At 35.2% G+C, this 15,297-nt stretch overlaps 2 protein-coding genes and 1 long non-coding RNA gene across 7 annotated transcripts in view; 2 read left to right on the plus strand and 1 right to left on the minus strand.

Annotated features, from left to right (window-relative positions):
- The window catches only part of LOC135127912 (transient receptor potential cation channel subfamily A member 1), a 97,613-nt gene extending 91,010 nt beyond the window's left edge, over nucleotides 1-6,603 (plus strand). The window contains exons 10-18 of one of the 5 annotated variants that reach the window (XM_064054602.1): nucleotides 3,308-3,902; nucleotides 3,954-4,064; nucleotides 4,118-4,333; nucleotides 4,388-4,816; nucleotides 4,868-5,146; nucleotides 5,200-5,359; nucleotides 5,563-5,613; nucleotides 5,775-5,902; nucleotides 5,959-6,603. In XM_064054602.1, the coding sequence (XP_063910672.1) occupies nucleotides 3,308-3,902; nucleotides 3,954-4,064; nucleotides 4,118-4,333; nucleotides 4,388-4,816; nucleotides 4,868-5,146; nucleotides 5,200-5,359; nucleotides 5,563-5,613; nucleotides 5,775-5,902; nucleotides 5,959-6,114 (2,125 nt within the window). In that variant the 3' untranslated portion in view covers nucleotides 6,115-6,603. Of the gene's footprint in view, nucleotides 1-3,307; nucleotides 3,903-3,953; nucleotides 4,065-4,117; nucleotides 5,147-5,199; nucleotides 5,360-5,562; nucleotides 5,614-5,774; nucleotides 5,903-5,958 lie in introns of all 5 variants that reach the window. The other 4 variants (XM_064054604.1, XM_064054599.1, XM_064054601.1 and 1 more) reach the window with 4 other exon arrangements.
- A 274-nt stretch (nucleotides 6,604-6,877) lies between these two features.
- On the minus strand, nucleotides 6,878-12,606 carry Mfr (misfire). Its single transcript, XM_064055302.1, has 17 exons — nucleotides 12,446-12,606; nucleotides 12,246-12,393; nucleotides 11,875-12,197; nucleotides 11,166-11,819; nucleotides 10,803-11,114; nucleotides 10,193-10,756; nucleotides 9,536-10,145; nucleotides 9,282-9,487; nucleotides 9,188-9,238; nucleotides 8,567-9,138; nucleotides 8,374-8,519; nucleotides 8,176-8,324; nucleotides 7,946-8,133; nucleotides 7,668-7,900; nucleotides 7,348-7,624; nucleotides 7,124-7,296; nucleotides 6,878-7,067 (listed from the first exon to the last, which is right to left on the minus strand). The coding sequence occupies exons 1-17, from the start codon at nucleotides 12,602-12,604 to the stop codon at nucleotides 6,958-6,960; spliced, it is 4,875 nt and encodes a 1,624-aa protein (XP_063911372.1). The 5' UTR covers nucleotides 12,605-12,606; the 3' UTR covers nucleotides 6,878-6,957.
- Nucleotides 12,607-12,881: 275 nt separating this feature from the next.
- On the plus strand, nucleotides 12,882-14,778 carry LOC135127911 (uncharacterized). Its single transcript, XR_010280304.1, has 3 exons — nucleotides 12,882-13,265; nucleotides 13,319-14,545; nucleotides 14,600-14,778. It is a non-coding gene; the product is annotated as an uncharacterized LOC135127911 (long non-coding RNA).
- The last annotated feature ends 519 nt before the right edge of the window (nucleotides 14,779-15,297 follow it).

A 15,297-nucleotide genomic window follows, 5' to 3' on the forward strand; every position in this document is an offset into this window, starting at 1 on the left:
AGGTGTTTGCATACCATGTGGAAATTTAAATAGGGTTTCTGATTTTATGTTAAACTTACAACAACAGAATTTTTGATTTGTTTTCTTTAAATTATAGATATGCATGATAATGAAGACTTTTTCATATATGTACGAACAAAATGTTTAGCATTTTTCTCCTTCTACAAGCGTAAAAAAAATGTATTTAACCCACACGAAAAACATGTTAAGTAAGTCTTCCCACTTTTTGTGAACTTGTCTCTATACAGGATTAGTATAAAGTGCCGGAACGGTCGAATAACTTTGTTATTTGAAAAGTTTTTTTTGAAAATTTGCTTTGGATATATAGTTAAACATGTTGACTTGATTACAACATTTTTCCTCTTTTTTATCGTTTTCGGTTTGACAGAAAGGGTCGTTTAGTTTTTTTTTAATGGAACTCCCAGATTTTTGACATTTTTTGAAGCAGAATAAAAAACTACCTTTAGAAATTAGCAACATGTTTATTTCTACTAATGCAAAAACTATAAAAAAATTCACAAAAAAACACCTAATATTGTAAAATCGTACATAATTCACTGAGATATTTTGTTGATCACTGGCAATTTGTAAACGGAGAACACGTTGAACATGTGTTGTAGTCCCACTCACAGTTTATTATGTATTAGTATTTTCAAAGATGACGTGATTTTACAATATTTGGTGTTTTTTTGTGAATTTAGTTTTTTATTTTGAATCAGAAAATGTCAAAAAATCTGGGTGTTCCATTGAAAAAAAGTAGGCGGCCTTGTGTGTCAAACCGAAAGCTATAAAAAAAGGAAAAGTATTGTAATCAAGTCGTCATGTTTCCAAAAAAAAAACCTTTCAAATAACAAAGTGATTTCAATCGTTCCGGGAGTTTATATTAATCCTTTATATTACCTTAAAGTATGTAAATATAATTTAATTATGTAGTACAGCATTTTCCGTTTAAATTAATTAAAGAGGTAGTTTTACAAGAAACATTCCATTTTTTTGCGTTTCAAAATTGTAAACTCAGCAGTATTCTAGTTTTTTTTTGGCTACATTTTTCTGTCTTGTTATAGATTAATAAAGTTTACTAACGACTGATAACCTTTACAAACAAATATGTATATGATAATGAACATATAACACACTGTGGTGATTTAAACATCCCGCCAAAATCAAACACGAACACAAAATTTTAAATTTTTAGGTTAAGTTTTTCTTTTTTACAGCTACCTCCCAAATTTATTTACTTTTATTTATTCCGTGGTACCGGTGGCAGGATCCAATCTCCTTCTTCAGCCAGCTACTCCTTCTACCCTACATAAGTTTACAGATGCATAGTAGAGGTTGCAATTAAAAACCTAACATTTACCTTATAGACCAACTTAAATTTGTTCGGCCGTTAGAGATGGATCATTTTAAGTTCAACATGGTGAGTCATCAGAATCTGAGAACGGGCTGTCAGTCAGTGGCGTAACATGCACACTTCGGAAGGGGGTGGTTTTTTAAAGTATTTTTTTAAATCGCAAACAGTAACACAGAACACAGGGAAACATAAACTGAAGTGAACTGGTCAACACGCTAGTACGAATGCGAATGAATCTATTAGGCACTAATCTAAACAGAGAAACGATGACGGACGCCTCTGAAAGTGGACTTGGCGACCGATTTTGTGCTTCTACGCAGTTGTACAGCTGTGTCGATCTTAGAGTGCACCTGTGTTTTCTATTTCCCCGAATTACTCGTATCTTGAAAATTGGTTTATATGGCAGTTCAATTTGGTCGTTTATACATTCTACTTTGGGATTTCTCTTATTTTTGTGGATGCTTAAAGACATAAATTTTCTGTTTTTTTTTCCTCGTTTTTAAATGAAGTCTTCGTTCTCCTTGACACCGTATTTCCCTTTAAATATTATTGCTTCCTTTATGATCTTCACCGTCTATTTACCCATAACCTGGCTGCTGTATCTATGAAGGATACTATTCGTCTAATTGGTTCCTCAAGTTTGTGTAATTTTATTATTACTTTTATTTTTATCCATACATTTTTGGAATTCAAATTCATTAGGGTATGACATATTGTAGACGTTGAAGAAAACTTCAAACATTTTAAGATTACCCACTAATTTTGATTTGCGTGTGGGTAAGGGGTTCTTTATTTTTGATTTTTCAAATTTTTGTTGTTGGTATAAATGTTTCTACTTTTTGGATGTAATCGTCTATATAAATAAGTTTTTTATCCGCTTTTGCTAAATATATTATATAAAAATAATAGTCGAGCAAAGAAAATATCAAGCTAAGTGAATACTAATTATGCAGTGTGAAGGTAACATAGCGACAGCGGCGCGAAGGGCGTCTGCTTGTGAAGGTCTATTTGCCCTAACCACAATCATAATACGGACTATGGGGTTTCAAGCACTCACATTCCTGAGACTTATTTTTATTCTCGCAAATGAGACCAAAAATTCGTCGTTGCAGATAAACATTCACATGAAACGACAAACACAGAGAAGCTCTCAATTTTGGTCGATAGTTACCCCAAATTTTACCTCAGTAACCCCACGTTGCGAGAATTTGTTAAAAATAAAATCTCTAAATTCAGCTTATTGAACCGTGATACACAAATAAAAAAGAACAAATTAAACAGTTTTTCCCCGATCCACGATACTATTTATTTGACTGTTGAAAATTTTCAAGGTCCTTTGTCTCAAAATAGATTCAACATTTAAGATTAGTTTAAATGCCATAAATGAACTTACCATATATCTCGAGTAACAAGTGTATGAAATGTGGATAATATAATAAGTAATTAAGTAAAAACATTCGTCAGTATTTTAGATATTATCGTAATTTAAAATAAGTTGAACTTGAATAAGTGAATTTCCACCAAGTGTTTTCTTTTGTGAACATTTTCTTTCATTGTTGCATTAAAAACATAAATAGTTCACTATATTGAAATAAACTTCGAATTTTACGAACTATAAAACAAAAATTACACGAGTTGACGAATTCGCCAAAGTTTCACAATGTTTAGATTAGAAAATCAATAATAAACTGATATTGTATTGTAATTATACTCGTTGAGGAGGGGGACTGTGGCATCGAATGCGCTTCATTTTTGTTTAAACATTTACCCTCTAATGAAATTATAAACAAGTTTCTACATACCAAAATTTAACACATGTTTCAACTAGCACATCTCTGAGATGGTTGAAATGGATGCAGATTAAACTGAACAAACACTGATACATTCTGACTACCCTACTAAAATCGTATATCTGTAACTAATACACCAATTTCGCTTTTCTCGCAAAACTAGATATGGCCGCTACAACACAGTCCGCCAACTCCTCGATTCCGAAAAAGGCACCTTCATAATCAACGAAAGCGACGGTGAAGGCCTCACTCCCCTTCACATAGCCTCCAAACAAGGCCACACACGTGTAGTTCAGCTCCTCCTCAACCGCGGTGCTCTTCTTCATCGAGACCACAACGGCCGAAACCCTCTACATCTAGCAGCCATGAATGGCTATACCCAAACCATTGAGCTTCTTCTATCAGTTCACTCACACCTACTAGACCAAACGGACAAAGACGGAAACACAGCCTTACATCTGGCCACCATGGAGAATAAACCTAACGCCATAGCTCTTCTTTTATCCGTGAACTGCAAACTGTTGTACAACCAGATGGACATGAGTGCTATTGACTACGCCATCTACTACAAGTTTCCAGAAGCAGCTCTAGCTATGGTAACGCATGAAGACAGAGCCGAAGAAGTTATGTCGTTGAAGTCAAGCAAGCATCCGCACGTTACGTTGGCTTTGATTGCCTCAATGCCTAAGGTGTTTGAGGCGGTGCAAGATAAGTGTATTACCAAAGCTAATTGCAAGAAAGATTCGAAGTCGTTTTATGTGAGTTGGTTGAAAGGGGTTTTTGGGAGAATTGTTTGGTTTGTGTTTTAGATTAAGTATAACTTTGGGGCTCTGCAGTGCTCGAATTTTTACGCAGATGTGGATCACAAAACTGGAGATGCTTTAGCTATTTCGAAACCAATTCCTCTACCAGCTCTTAATGTAAGTTGTATCAACTATTACTAACTTGTTAGTACTTACCATGTTCTCTCTAGGCGATGGTGTCCCACGGTAGGGTAGAATTATTAGCTCACCCGCTTAGCCAAAAATACCTGCAAATGAAATGGAACTCCTACGGAAAGTACTTTCACTTGGCTAACGTTCTCTTTTATAGTATTTTTCTTGCATTTGTAACCTGCTTTTCATACGAAATTATGAGGCACGATGAAGATAAATATGCAATGGCAAATACTACTAACCTGACGCATGACGTAAGTACCACAACTCTACTTAGTGCCTACTTTTTACATCTGTATTTTCTACAGGAATATGTAAGCGTTAGTAGATCTAGCATCTTGAATGTCAAAATCAGCAACGTAATGTACATGAGTGCTCTTGTTATAATAACCCACATAATCATCAACGCTATCAGAGAGATGATTCAAATGTACCAGCAAAAGTACATGTACTTTATGGATCCCATCAATTTGGTCACTTGGGTTCTCTACTCCTCGGCCATCATTATGGTATTTCCGATTTTCTGGGGCACCATGTACGAACTCCAGTTTTCGTGTGCTTCTGTCACCGTATTTTTGAGCTGGTTCAACCTTCTTCTGCTCTTGCAACGTTTCGACCAAGTGGGAATTTACGTCGTCATGTTCCTCGAGATATTACAAACTCTCATTAAAGTACTCATGGTCTTCTCTATTCTGATTATAGCTTTTGGTCTTGCTTTCTACATTTTATTGTCAAGGGTAAGTGCTTTACAACACAATAGAGTACCTTTGTTTATTAATTTGTCTCAGGGTGACCACCTTTCCTTCAAGACCATACCAATGAGCTTAGTTCGCACTTTCTCCATGATGTTGGGTGAAATTGACTTTCTGGGTACTTACGTCAAACCGTATTATCTGACCACGGAAGATGAGAGATCGTTCTTACCATTCCCGCTACCAGCGTTTTTCATCTTGGGTTTGTTCATGGTACTAATGCCAATCCTTCTCATGAACTTGCTCATCGGTTTGGCCGTCGGTGACATAGAGTCAGTACGAAGGAATGCTCAGTTGAAGAGACTGGCAATGCAGGTACTATTTCGTACTTATCGCATTTACAAATTTTGCAACACTCTTGTAAATAGGTTGTTCTACACACCGAACTCGAACGAAAACTCCCAAAGATGCTTCTGGAACGTGTCGATAAATGCGAACTCATTGAATACCCCAACGACACCAAATGCAAACTCGGCTTTTTCGATTCCATTCTGCGCAAATGGTTTGGGAACCCCTTTTCAGACGAAGGTACTTGTGTTATATAATAAACGGTAACTTGCATGCTTTATTACAATCTATTCAAACTATTTTTTCATTTATAAAGCTAATAGACGCTTAAGTAAGGAAGAGTCCCGTGAAGGACTCTTGTCACTTTTAGCTTAATAAAGCTTGCAATAGAGGTGTCACCTCATTAAGCACAAAAGTCGAGTTGTAGCATGTTTTTATTACAGGGTTCCACAGTAAACACAGACAGTTTATCAAATCAAGATGGCGATCTCATGGTAGGCGGATGTGTAAAATATTTAGACACCCTCACATTTTTGTTGTTTTTTCCCCTTTTTCACGGTGCTTGAATGCTTGACTCTGCTTTTTTGCAATTTCCTTTGCATTAGTTAGCCCTCTGTAGTTCTGTAGCCCAGAATTTTTTATTTGACTTTTGAAGGTTTGGACATGGTTATGGAAAGCACTGAAGATTACGTGGTGAGCGAACTGGATAAAACCAAGAGAAAACTGAAAGAGATTACCACGGCTCTAGAAACGCAACAACAGTTTTTGAGATTAATCGTCCAGGTTGGACAATGTGTTAGTTTTTACTTTGTTTTTACCCTTTGATTTATGTTTTGTAGAAGATGGAAATTAAGACAGAAGCGGATGACGTCGATGAAGGGGTTTCCCCAAACGATCTGAATCCTATTTCGGGCCACGCTAGTAAATGGACTTCGCCCAGAATCCGCAAGAAGCTGAGGTCAGTTGTCAGCTTCAACAATAAAGGCAGCACTTAGAAGTAGTTTTGTCAATTCAAGTATTCACAGCACTATTGTTAGTTAAGTACAATTTGTTCCCAAATTTCTAGATAATTATTAAAGACTTAAGCTTCTTTGAGAAAGTTGGTATTCTACACACGAGAAGTTTTAATGAAAGGGAAAAACCTATTTTTCTAGGGGAAAAGACATACCGAATTAAGCCATTGTTGTTAGATGTTTTAATGTTGTTGAGTAGGTACCTGATATATTTATTATTAATAAGTCTGGCAGAAAATATGACAACGTTGAAGTGTGGGACCACGTAACCTCTCCGAAAAGTTCTTTTTGAGATTTGTTTAGTACGTCTGTTAGTCTGAAATTATTTTGCCATATTTTCTGTCTTTACGTCTATTTCTGGAATGAATTTGAGTAGAATTTTCCTTTATTTATTATTTTAAGTAGAAACCTAAATTATAAATGTGATATAAAATGTATTTCTTTTGTAATATATGTTTACATGTTTCAAAAGTTGTTTTCTTTTGTGTCCTTATATTAAAAAGTTAAAAAGAAACAAAAATATTACCCACGTGTTACAGGGCTGACAAACTTTATTTTTGTATTAATAAGGCAAAAGATTTCGTCAAGGGTATAAACCAGTCCTAAGCTATTAAAACACCTAATTCATATATAATTCAAACTTAATAAGCAGAAAATGTGGCCAATGGATCGTGAACACTCTAGAAAATGGAAGATCTGTGTTGTTTTGTAAATTACCATATATTTAATTATAAAGGGTCTACAGATGTAAATATGATTGTTTGATCAAAATTTAAGTTTACGTTTACTGACTTTTCCTGCTATAGGTGGCGTAATGATGACGTCTTAATCAGTATGATGAGCATCTGGCAACGCAGTTGTGTTGTCAGACGAACACGATTCGTTTTGACATGTGTGTATATTTTGTACAATTCTTTGTGTATGCTGTTGTGGGACTACAACATATTTATTTACTAAAAATATTGCATATAATGCTGTTAAAATATTTAACCCCCCAAAATTTTCGTTACTCCGAGTCCAGGCAGCATAAAGCACACCAAAATGATAATCAAAATCACCACAGCAATAATAATAATTTTCCTACACTTCTTTGTAAAAAATTTCAGACTAAATTTCATTGCTCTAAATGGGTTTTTGAACCACGAAAAAGAAGTTTCGGGACGACTAGAACATGCATTCGATCATTTAAGAAATATAGCAATGACTTATATTTACTTAGGTTTAGGAAGTCCCTGAGGATCATCTCGTCCTAACCCCACCGGAAACTTTTCCGCTTCTTTTCCCGTTACCAAATCAAATTCCAGCTCAAGAGATCCACCATAAACATCTTTTTGTGTTTGGGGATCGAAGCTTTTTAAAGACCACCAGCCTTTGGTTCTTCGAACTTTGAAAAGATTAGTAAATGAATTCTTATGCTGTTCATGTGCTAATTCCGATGCTTTTGCTGAAGATGCAGCTCGAGGTAATTTAGAAAGCTCCAAATTTGTTGTACCTAGGGGAAAGCGTTAGTTTTTATAAAGAACTATTCAACAAACCCAAGAAATCGTCAAAAGAAAACGTGTCGTTGTCCCAAGTTTGCAGTGTTAATCGACATGGTAATTTTATTTCTTCGTCAGCTCCAAACATCAGCTTCTTTTTGATAAGGACTTTGTTTTCAGAACTGAGATAATCGAAAGGAAAGACGAATCTCCAGTTAAAGTTTGCTTCTCCGTTGAGGGATCGATAATGTACGTCAGTAAATTGAGGGTGAGAGGGTGATAAAATCCATCTAAAAAGATCATGTATTTTAATTATAAGTTATTTTGGGACTGACCCTTTGACGAAAATGTCTGCTTTGTTCTCGCCTGTGAGCAAATCTTTTTCTGGGACTTTTATCCCGTGTGCGTTCCAGATAATTACTCGAAGCTCATATGGTACTGGTTTACGTGGGGTAATGTCCACCTGCTTAGGAGTGGGTACGTCGACTAAAGGAAAAATATCTATCCATAGCTGCAACTTGCCCTACCCAAAAATTTTTGGTCAAGCCACATTAATGTTAGTAACCTGTTCAAGTCCTGGTTTTTGAGGGTTGTATAAAGATCGGGTTTCTACATGTTCGGGGACTAGTGCATAACCCACTAGTGGTATTTCGGACCAGTGCTTTAGAGCTTCTAACGCCAGTATTTGACGATCTATGTCTATATTGTCAGTAACTACAACAAATTAACCTGTATCTGCTGTTGTTCATCTGTTGTTCTATACTAGTAAAATTCTCCGGACTAAACATCCTAGAAGCCACTTTTACAAAATTTCTTTCGTAGTGTAAGTCCGGTATATTAAATCTGCTACAAAGTGTTTCCAAAATTGCAGTCGGTTTTTGGTGACCTCTCCACTGGCAGTAACCTGAACTACAAAATTTCTTATTGATAAAAATTTCAAACAACCTTATTTTTACGTTAAATAGTGCCCAGCTATCCCACAACTGGCTCTATGTTTAGTAAAAAATCTATTTTCCAAATCGATTTTAGTTTCTCCAATGAGATCATCTGCTGTAGCAACATCGTAATCCATGACTGTAATTACTAAAGTATGGTCTTCGGGGAAAACACCCTTCATTTCAAAACATTTGCCGAAAATTGGATTCAATTGTCCCATCACAGGATTATCTTTGTCGTTAATTTCTTGTTGGTTAAGCTTTAAACGAATGTAAGGGTCCGATTTTCCACTTACATCTTTCGGTCTTAAATTTAAACCCCGTATGCAATAAACTCTTACAACAAATCGAACAGGAGTATTTGACGGAAAGTCTTGAAACATTCCCTGTTCTAAAGGCAGACCTTTAAAGGTCACATAGTCGTTGCTCAAAGGCCACCGATAAATTTTTAAAGCTCCTTTAAATATCCCTGTAGTGTTTTCCTCGTCTACTATTTCGTCTCCAGTTTTTTTACCTTTGTACATTGGAAAACAAGTAAGAGTGTCAGTAAAACCACCAAATTCAGGTTGTTGTTCAAGTTCGCTCTGATATATCTACAATGAAATTTGAAAAAATTATAAAATAAAGAAAGTGAACAACTACCTTCAATTTATACTTGTGAGTTAGAGGAATCTCGCTACTTGTGTGTGTTTCCTTTAAAATAATGTTAATTGAAAGAATTATTTGAAATTAGTACTTCCTGGGAGGCATAAAATTTAGTCCACCAGTCAAAATCGTCATTATATTCAAGTTGTTCCGGTTCGGTGTCTGCCAACAGTTTCTCAGATTTTTGTCTACGGTACAGTTTTTTTAAAAATGTTCGCCATTTATTCTCCTTGGGAGAAGTTTCTTCAACGTTTGGTATCGTTTCCTGAACATGTTCTAACTGTTGTATAATAGATCCTGCAAATATATAACGCTTACTCGAATTTGTATTCAAGAATCACGTACCTAGAGAGGGAACAAAATTTATAGAGCTTTGCTGAACGTGCATTAGTTTGGATTCTCTTTCCAAGCTACTCAGAGGTTTGTAAAAGAAAGGCCCCAGTGGAGCTACGTGGGTACCTGCAAACACAGTTATTCCAAAATTTCGACAATCAAACATCTTAAGACATAGTGGAGGTGCGTATTCTTGTTCTGGAATGTTAAGTTCGAACAACTTTATCGGATTTGCAAAATTCAAGTTTTTCTTGGCATTTGAAAGTGCGTCAGATGAAACACTAGTATTACAACACTCTATTGTGATTTTTGGTTTAGTGATTTGACTCATCTGAACTTTCTTCAGGTCTCTAACTCCCCAGAATACCACTTCGATTCGATGATTAATAAAATTTGGTTTAACTTCTGCAGGTATTTTAAGGATAACGTCGTCTTTACTGTCGGCTTGATCTTCAGAAACTTCTAGTAGTTCAACACCGGCTAAAAGTTCTCCACCCCCACTAAATCGACTGTAAATCTTGTGCCATGAAAGTTTGACACGGGGTTTAGAAGAATCATAAAAATCCTCTTTTGTTTTAACGACAGGGTTCAGAATACATTTTCCGATTGGTTCAACACTTCGCTGAAAACAACCATCAAGGTACTAATTTACAAACGTAACACTCATACTAATTCATCTTTGTCGTAAACCTCAAAACAAGCAGTAGGAGGATTGGCAATGATAAAATTAAGTTCCCCATATAGACGCATTTTTGGAAAAATCAAAGTCTGGTCCCACACTGGTGTCAAAATTTTTCTCAACACCTGGGTTCGTCGAAAGTGGGGTCCAATAATTACGTCAACAAACGGATCACAAAGGCCACTTTTGTCAGCCCCTGGGGCTAATCTCCCTTGAAAAATGTGAGCCCGCGCTTGAAAATAATAACTTTCTTCGGCTATCAAATTTCTAGGGATAGGTTCTGTTGAAATGGTAAAACCGGAAGGAAAGGTACTGTGTAAATGTCGGTCAAAACCCATCCACAGCATAATATTCGCGGTGCAAACACTCGAAATAAAATCTTCAGTATACTGGTTCGTTTCTGTTTGAAAGTAGATGTTTTGTAGAACACCACAATAAAGCCCTTTCTCTTCTTCTACTGGAGAGTGAATAACATCTCGAGGATTAATAATAGCATAAGCCACACGTTTGTTGCCGTAGATCATCCAGAGATAAATTCGGGGCCAATCTTCTATCTACAAACCAAAATTAACGACGTGGATATACATAAAAGTTAGTTACAATGTCAACTATAGCTTCTATTTTAGTGTAAATTTTTTCAAGTTTTTGGAAAATTTTTCTCCTGCTTTGATTGCGTACAATATGTTGGGATACAAATCTTGCAAGCTCCATTTCTTTCAAACACATTCTGAGCCGCTGTTGATCTAGAACTGGGTCGCTTTCAAGGTTGTAGTTTGACGCTATATCATTGTATTTTCCAGCAGCGGAAGTAACAAAGTCTAAAGTTTCTAAAAGCAAAGGTTCGGCTTCTATACTCGCCATTTTATGATCTTTATTTTGAAAAACGTCTTCAATTTTATTTAGTCTTTGCCTCTGAAAAACAAACATGGGTTACATATCTGGACACCTAAAATAAATAGTTACTAATTCTTTTAAGATCTTTGTTAGCAAGTTATAGTTAAACATTCTTTTTCTAACATCTGGTAGTGTCAATATTAAATGAAGGCACAGCTTGTTGTGGTCACTAGGTAAGTAACTGTAATTTTTATTAGTTACTTTAGGCTTCATTGGCGATGAAACAGCTGCAATATCTTTGTCCCCACTTTCATCCATATTTAAAACACCACAAGACAATCGAAACGAAATTTGCTTATCGCTGTACTTTTTGCTAATAGACGTAACTTCAAATATGGTAGCAAACAAAACAACATTTTCGTGTTTAAGAAAGTATCCTTCTCTCAATGGTGCCGCAGGTTTATGCACCACAGCATTATTACTTTCATAGTCAGCCAAATCACCGGTAAAAACAGTTTGAAGAGATAGTAGAACTTTACCCAAATACCCCTCTAAATTATTCGGAGAATAAAAATGAATGAAAGATGGACCAAAGGTGGGTAAAAATCCTTCTTCGTTATCATTAGAAATACTGTATAAGTTAAGCTGACGGGTTGCTCTTTTCGTTTCCTCGTGGTAAAGCTCAATTCTGAATCTTTGACAAAGTGGAGGGAAAAGCTCCGATAAAATTAAGCGTTCGTTCCAAACTGGTGAGGAGGCACTTTTCTTTGAGGTAGTTCTCACCTGTAACATTGTCAGTGTTTCGTTTCAATCGTTTCTACTATCCAGTAAAGCATACGCTTGTTCCAGAAAATGATATTCCAACGTGAGTCGTTGGTAAGTTATCAAATTTTTTCACATTTTCCTGAGACGGATTTTTCTTGACAAGATCCATCCCTCGATAAACATCAAAAATAAAGTTTGCTTTCTGACGATCAGCAGCGCTTCCTCCAGGCACAAATAAATTTCCTTCGATCTCGTTTGTATTTATGAATGGAGGTATTTTGGGAGTTTCTCCTTTGGAAAGAACGCTGACATCTATTTTCAGATAACCTTGAGTTCCGCTGATATAATCTTTATTTGGCGCCAACAGAATGGCCCATTTGTGATACAGCAGATGATCTAAGTCAGATTTTTACAATTTTGTGTTATAAATAATAGTAAGCATACCTTTCTGGTACCATATAGTACCAACGTCAAAGCTGACGTATCCAAGAACTTTACGTTTTCTTAAGATCCCTCCAGGTTTAAAAACCGAAATTTTTACATTCTTGTCGAGGACTTTTTCGAGGGTTGTGAAAAATTCGAAAACGAAATACTGAAAATGTTGTAATTTTACTTTTATTAAGTAGTGTTTTATAAATAAATACCTCGTTGTAGTAAGGAGAGTCTGTTTGATATCTCACGGTGGTGTATTTTTTTGAATTATCAATCTGTACTAACACTGCGGAATTTGTATTCAGCCAAATGTAATGGCGGCCTTCTATTATGGAGATGTTAATCAAAAAAGTTTGAGGTGTTTCGGGCATTATTAGACGTTCAAGCTTTTGACAAAATGTCATGTAGTAATATTTAATTTTCTATGTGAACTGGATTCTGTAATCTGGACCTGATATGTTATATGCAGCCATGGCCGACTAGTATAAAGATTATGGCCTGTCCAAAGGAATGCCAAAGGTTATACATAGATAAATAATACTACGTAAAATAGAATGCAAACTCGGCTGTAATGCGTGTCCCAGGTTTGTGTCTAGGCTTATGTACCGGCCACATAATAAGATATAGCACTGAGAGCAGTAAAGTATTTTTTTCCAAAAATTACTTGGCGACAACTTCCACAGCCAATTTTAAGAAACAATAAAAAAACTAATGTCATTTATGATTAGTATAAAAGTGTCATTTGTGTGATTATACGTGATAACAAAGCGTAAAATATGAAACTATGCAGTGTTTTGAAATGTCTAAACACTAAAATTATTAAACGCCATCGTTTTCCCAACCCCTACAAATACAACGAGCGTTTTAAAATTTGGTTGGAACGGACAGGAAATCCAAATTTAGGCAAATTAGATCCCACGAAAATATATAAAAATGGATATTTTCTTTGCGATGTACATTTTAAAGAAACGGATTTTGGCCCCAATCAAAAACTTAAAAATACTGCCATTCCTACAATTCAAATTATGCATGGTAAATATTAGTGTGCAAGTGAATGCCATAGATAATTTTTACAATAATTTCAGATAATATGAACGACCCCGAAAGACACACCCATGATCCCGTAAACCCTATTTCTATACTGGATTCTCAAAAATTTTGTACTGAAGTATCTCGAAATTCCAGAGAAACCCTAAACGAAACTTTAAACCAAGAATCTTCTCGAATACTAAATTTACATTCAAATTCTAGGAATATTTCGCGTACAGCCCGTAGAAACAAAATTAAGGTAGCTTCGTATCGCCAACGATTGAAATTATACTCCAAATTTGAAGTAAAATTAGAAAGCAAAATTTTAAGTCAGGATGCTATAAATTTTTGTTTATCACAATTAAAAAGACGAAATGTCAAACCAAAGGGTCGCAGGTTTACCACTGAAGATAAATTATTTGCATTAATGTTTTATAAACAGTCTGGGAGATGTTATAGAAAAATGAGACAGATTTTTGCACTGCCTTCACGTCAAACAATTATGTCTATGTTGAACAAAATTCCAGTAGACGTTGGTATAAACAAAATAATTTTCGACAATCTTAAAGAATCTGCTTCAAAATTAAATAACCAAGATAGAATATGTGCATTAATTTTTGATGAAATGTCCATAATGCCCCACATAGACTATGACAAATATACGGATACATTTTTCGGATTTCAAAATTTTGGATTTGAACAAAATTTACAGATAGCAGATCATGTTCTTGTTTTTTTCATTCGCGGAGTGTTTAAAAAATGGCAACAGCCAATATACTTTGCATTTTCTTTTTCGTCTACAAAATCTTACATATTGACAACTATTATAAAAACTCTGGTTGAAAAAATACAAAATTGTGGATTCAAAATTCTGGTTACAATTTGTGATCAAGGCCAACCAAACCAAGCAGCTATAAATTCTCTGCTAAAGGAGTCGAAACAACGTTATATACATAAAGGGATGGAACCTAAAAGAAGAATTTTATTAGGGGATCAAGAAATTATTCCCTTATATGACACGCCTCATTTAATTAAATGTATTAGGAACAATCTGCTTACTAAAAATTTAGTGTGGAAAACAAGCGAGGAAATTTTGGTTGCAAATTGGAAACATATAATCGATGCGTACTACAGTGATCAAACATGTGGAGAATTACGGGCTCTACACAAAATTACGGATCTCCATGTAATTCCGGAAAAAATTCAAAAGATGAAGGTGTGCTATGCGACACAAGTTTTGAGTCACTCAATGGCATCGACTATTACGCTATTGGTTAAATCTAGTAAATACAAATTTAAAAATAATTAACAGATTCATTTATAATTTAATTTTACAGCCGAATGCAGTTTAACACACGAGGCAATGGGAACAGCACGAATTATAAAATTTTTTGACAAGCTCTTCGACAGTGTAAATGGCAGTACTTTTCAACCACGGTGCGGAAAACCATTTTCTGGGGGCGTATTTAAATCTTCTGGTCATAAACATTTTTGGAAGGAAGTTATCAAAATTTTGGGTGATATGTATTTCGTCGATGAGGCCGGAAAAATGGTAGTACCTCCGTGTATAAAAAACTGGATTGCAACGTTAGAAGGTTTTGTGGATTTACATACAATTTTAGTAGAACAGGGCAGGTGCAAATATTTTTTACCTAGATGTTTAAATCAAGATGTTATTGAAAACTATTTTGGCAAAATCAGAAGTCAAAGAAATCGAGCAACTAATCTAACGGCAGCCCAATTTAAGGAAAGTTTCAAATCTCTATTATTACGCAATTTTTATAGTTCAAATTCAGTGGGCGCAAACTGTGAGAAAACGAACATACCGGATTTATTTCATATTAAAAGACTTGTGGATAAAAACATAAATCAACCTTCAGTAAATGAAACGAGTTACGAAATTTTAAACGTGAATATGTACATTTCAAAACTGTCTCCATATAATTTAGAAAAAGATCTTCATAAAAGTATTGTTGGTTATGTGTCTGGCTGGGTTGCGAAAACATTAAGAAATTTGAAGTGTGAATATTGTAAA

The sequence above is a fragment of the Zophobas morio genome, unplaced genomic scaffold (genome assembly GCF_036711695.1).
Source record: "Zophobas morio isolate AGI-343-1 ecotype UQ-CSIRO unplaced genomic scaffold, CSIRO_AGI_Zmor_V1 ptg000012l, whole genome shotgun sequence".
In the NCBI taxonomy this organism is placed as follows: domain Eukaryota; kingdom Metazoa; phylum Arthropoda; class Insecta; order Coleoptera; family Tenebrionidae; genus Zophobas; species Zophobas morio.

Excerpts from the sequence above, each read along its gene's own strand:
- Mfr (XM_064055302.1), bottom strand. The coding sequence starts at position 12,604 with ATGCCCGAAACACCTCAAACTTTTTTGATTAACATCTCCATAATAGAA. Across the intron at positions 9,239-9,281 it reads AATTTTATGCCTCCCAGGAA|GAAACACACACAAGTAGCGA; the intron begins GTACTAATTTCA and ends ATTATTTTAAAG. Across the intron at positions 8,325-8,373 it reads TAGTCCGGAGAATTTTACTA|TTACTGACAATATAGACATA; the intron begins GTATAGAACAAC and ends AATTTGTTGTAG.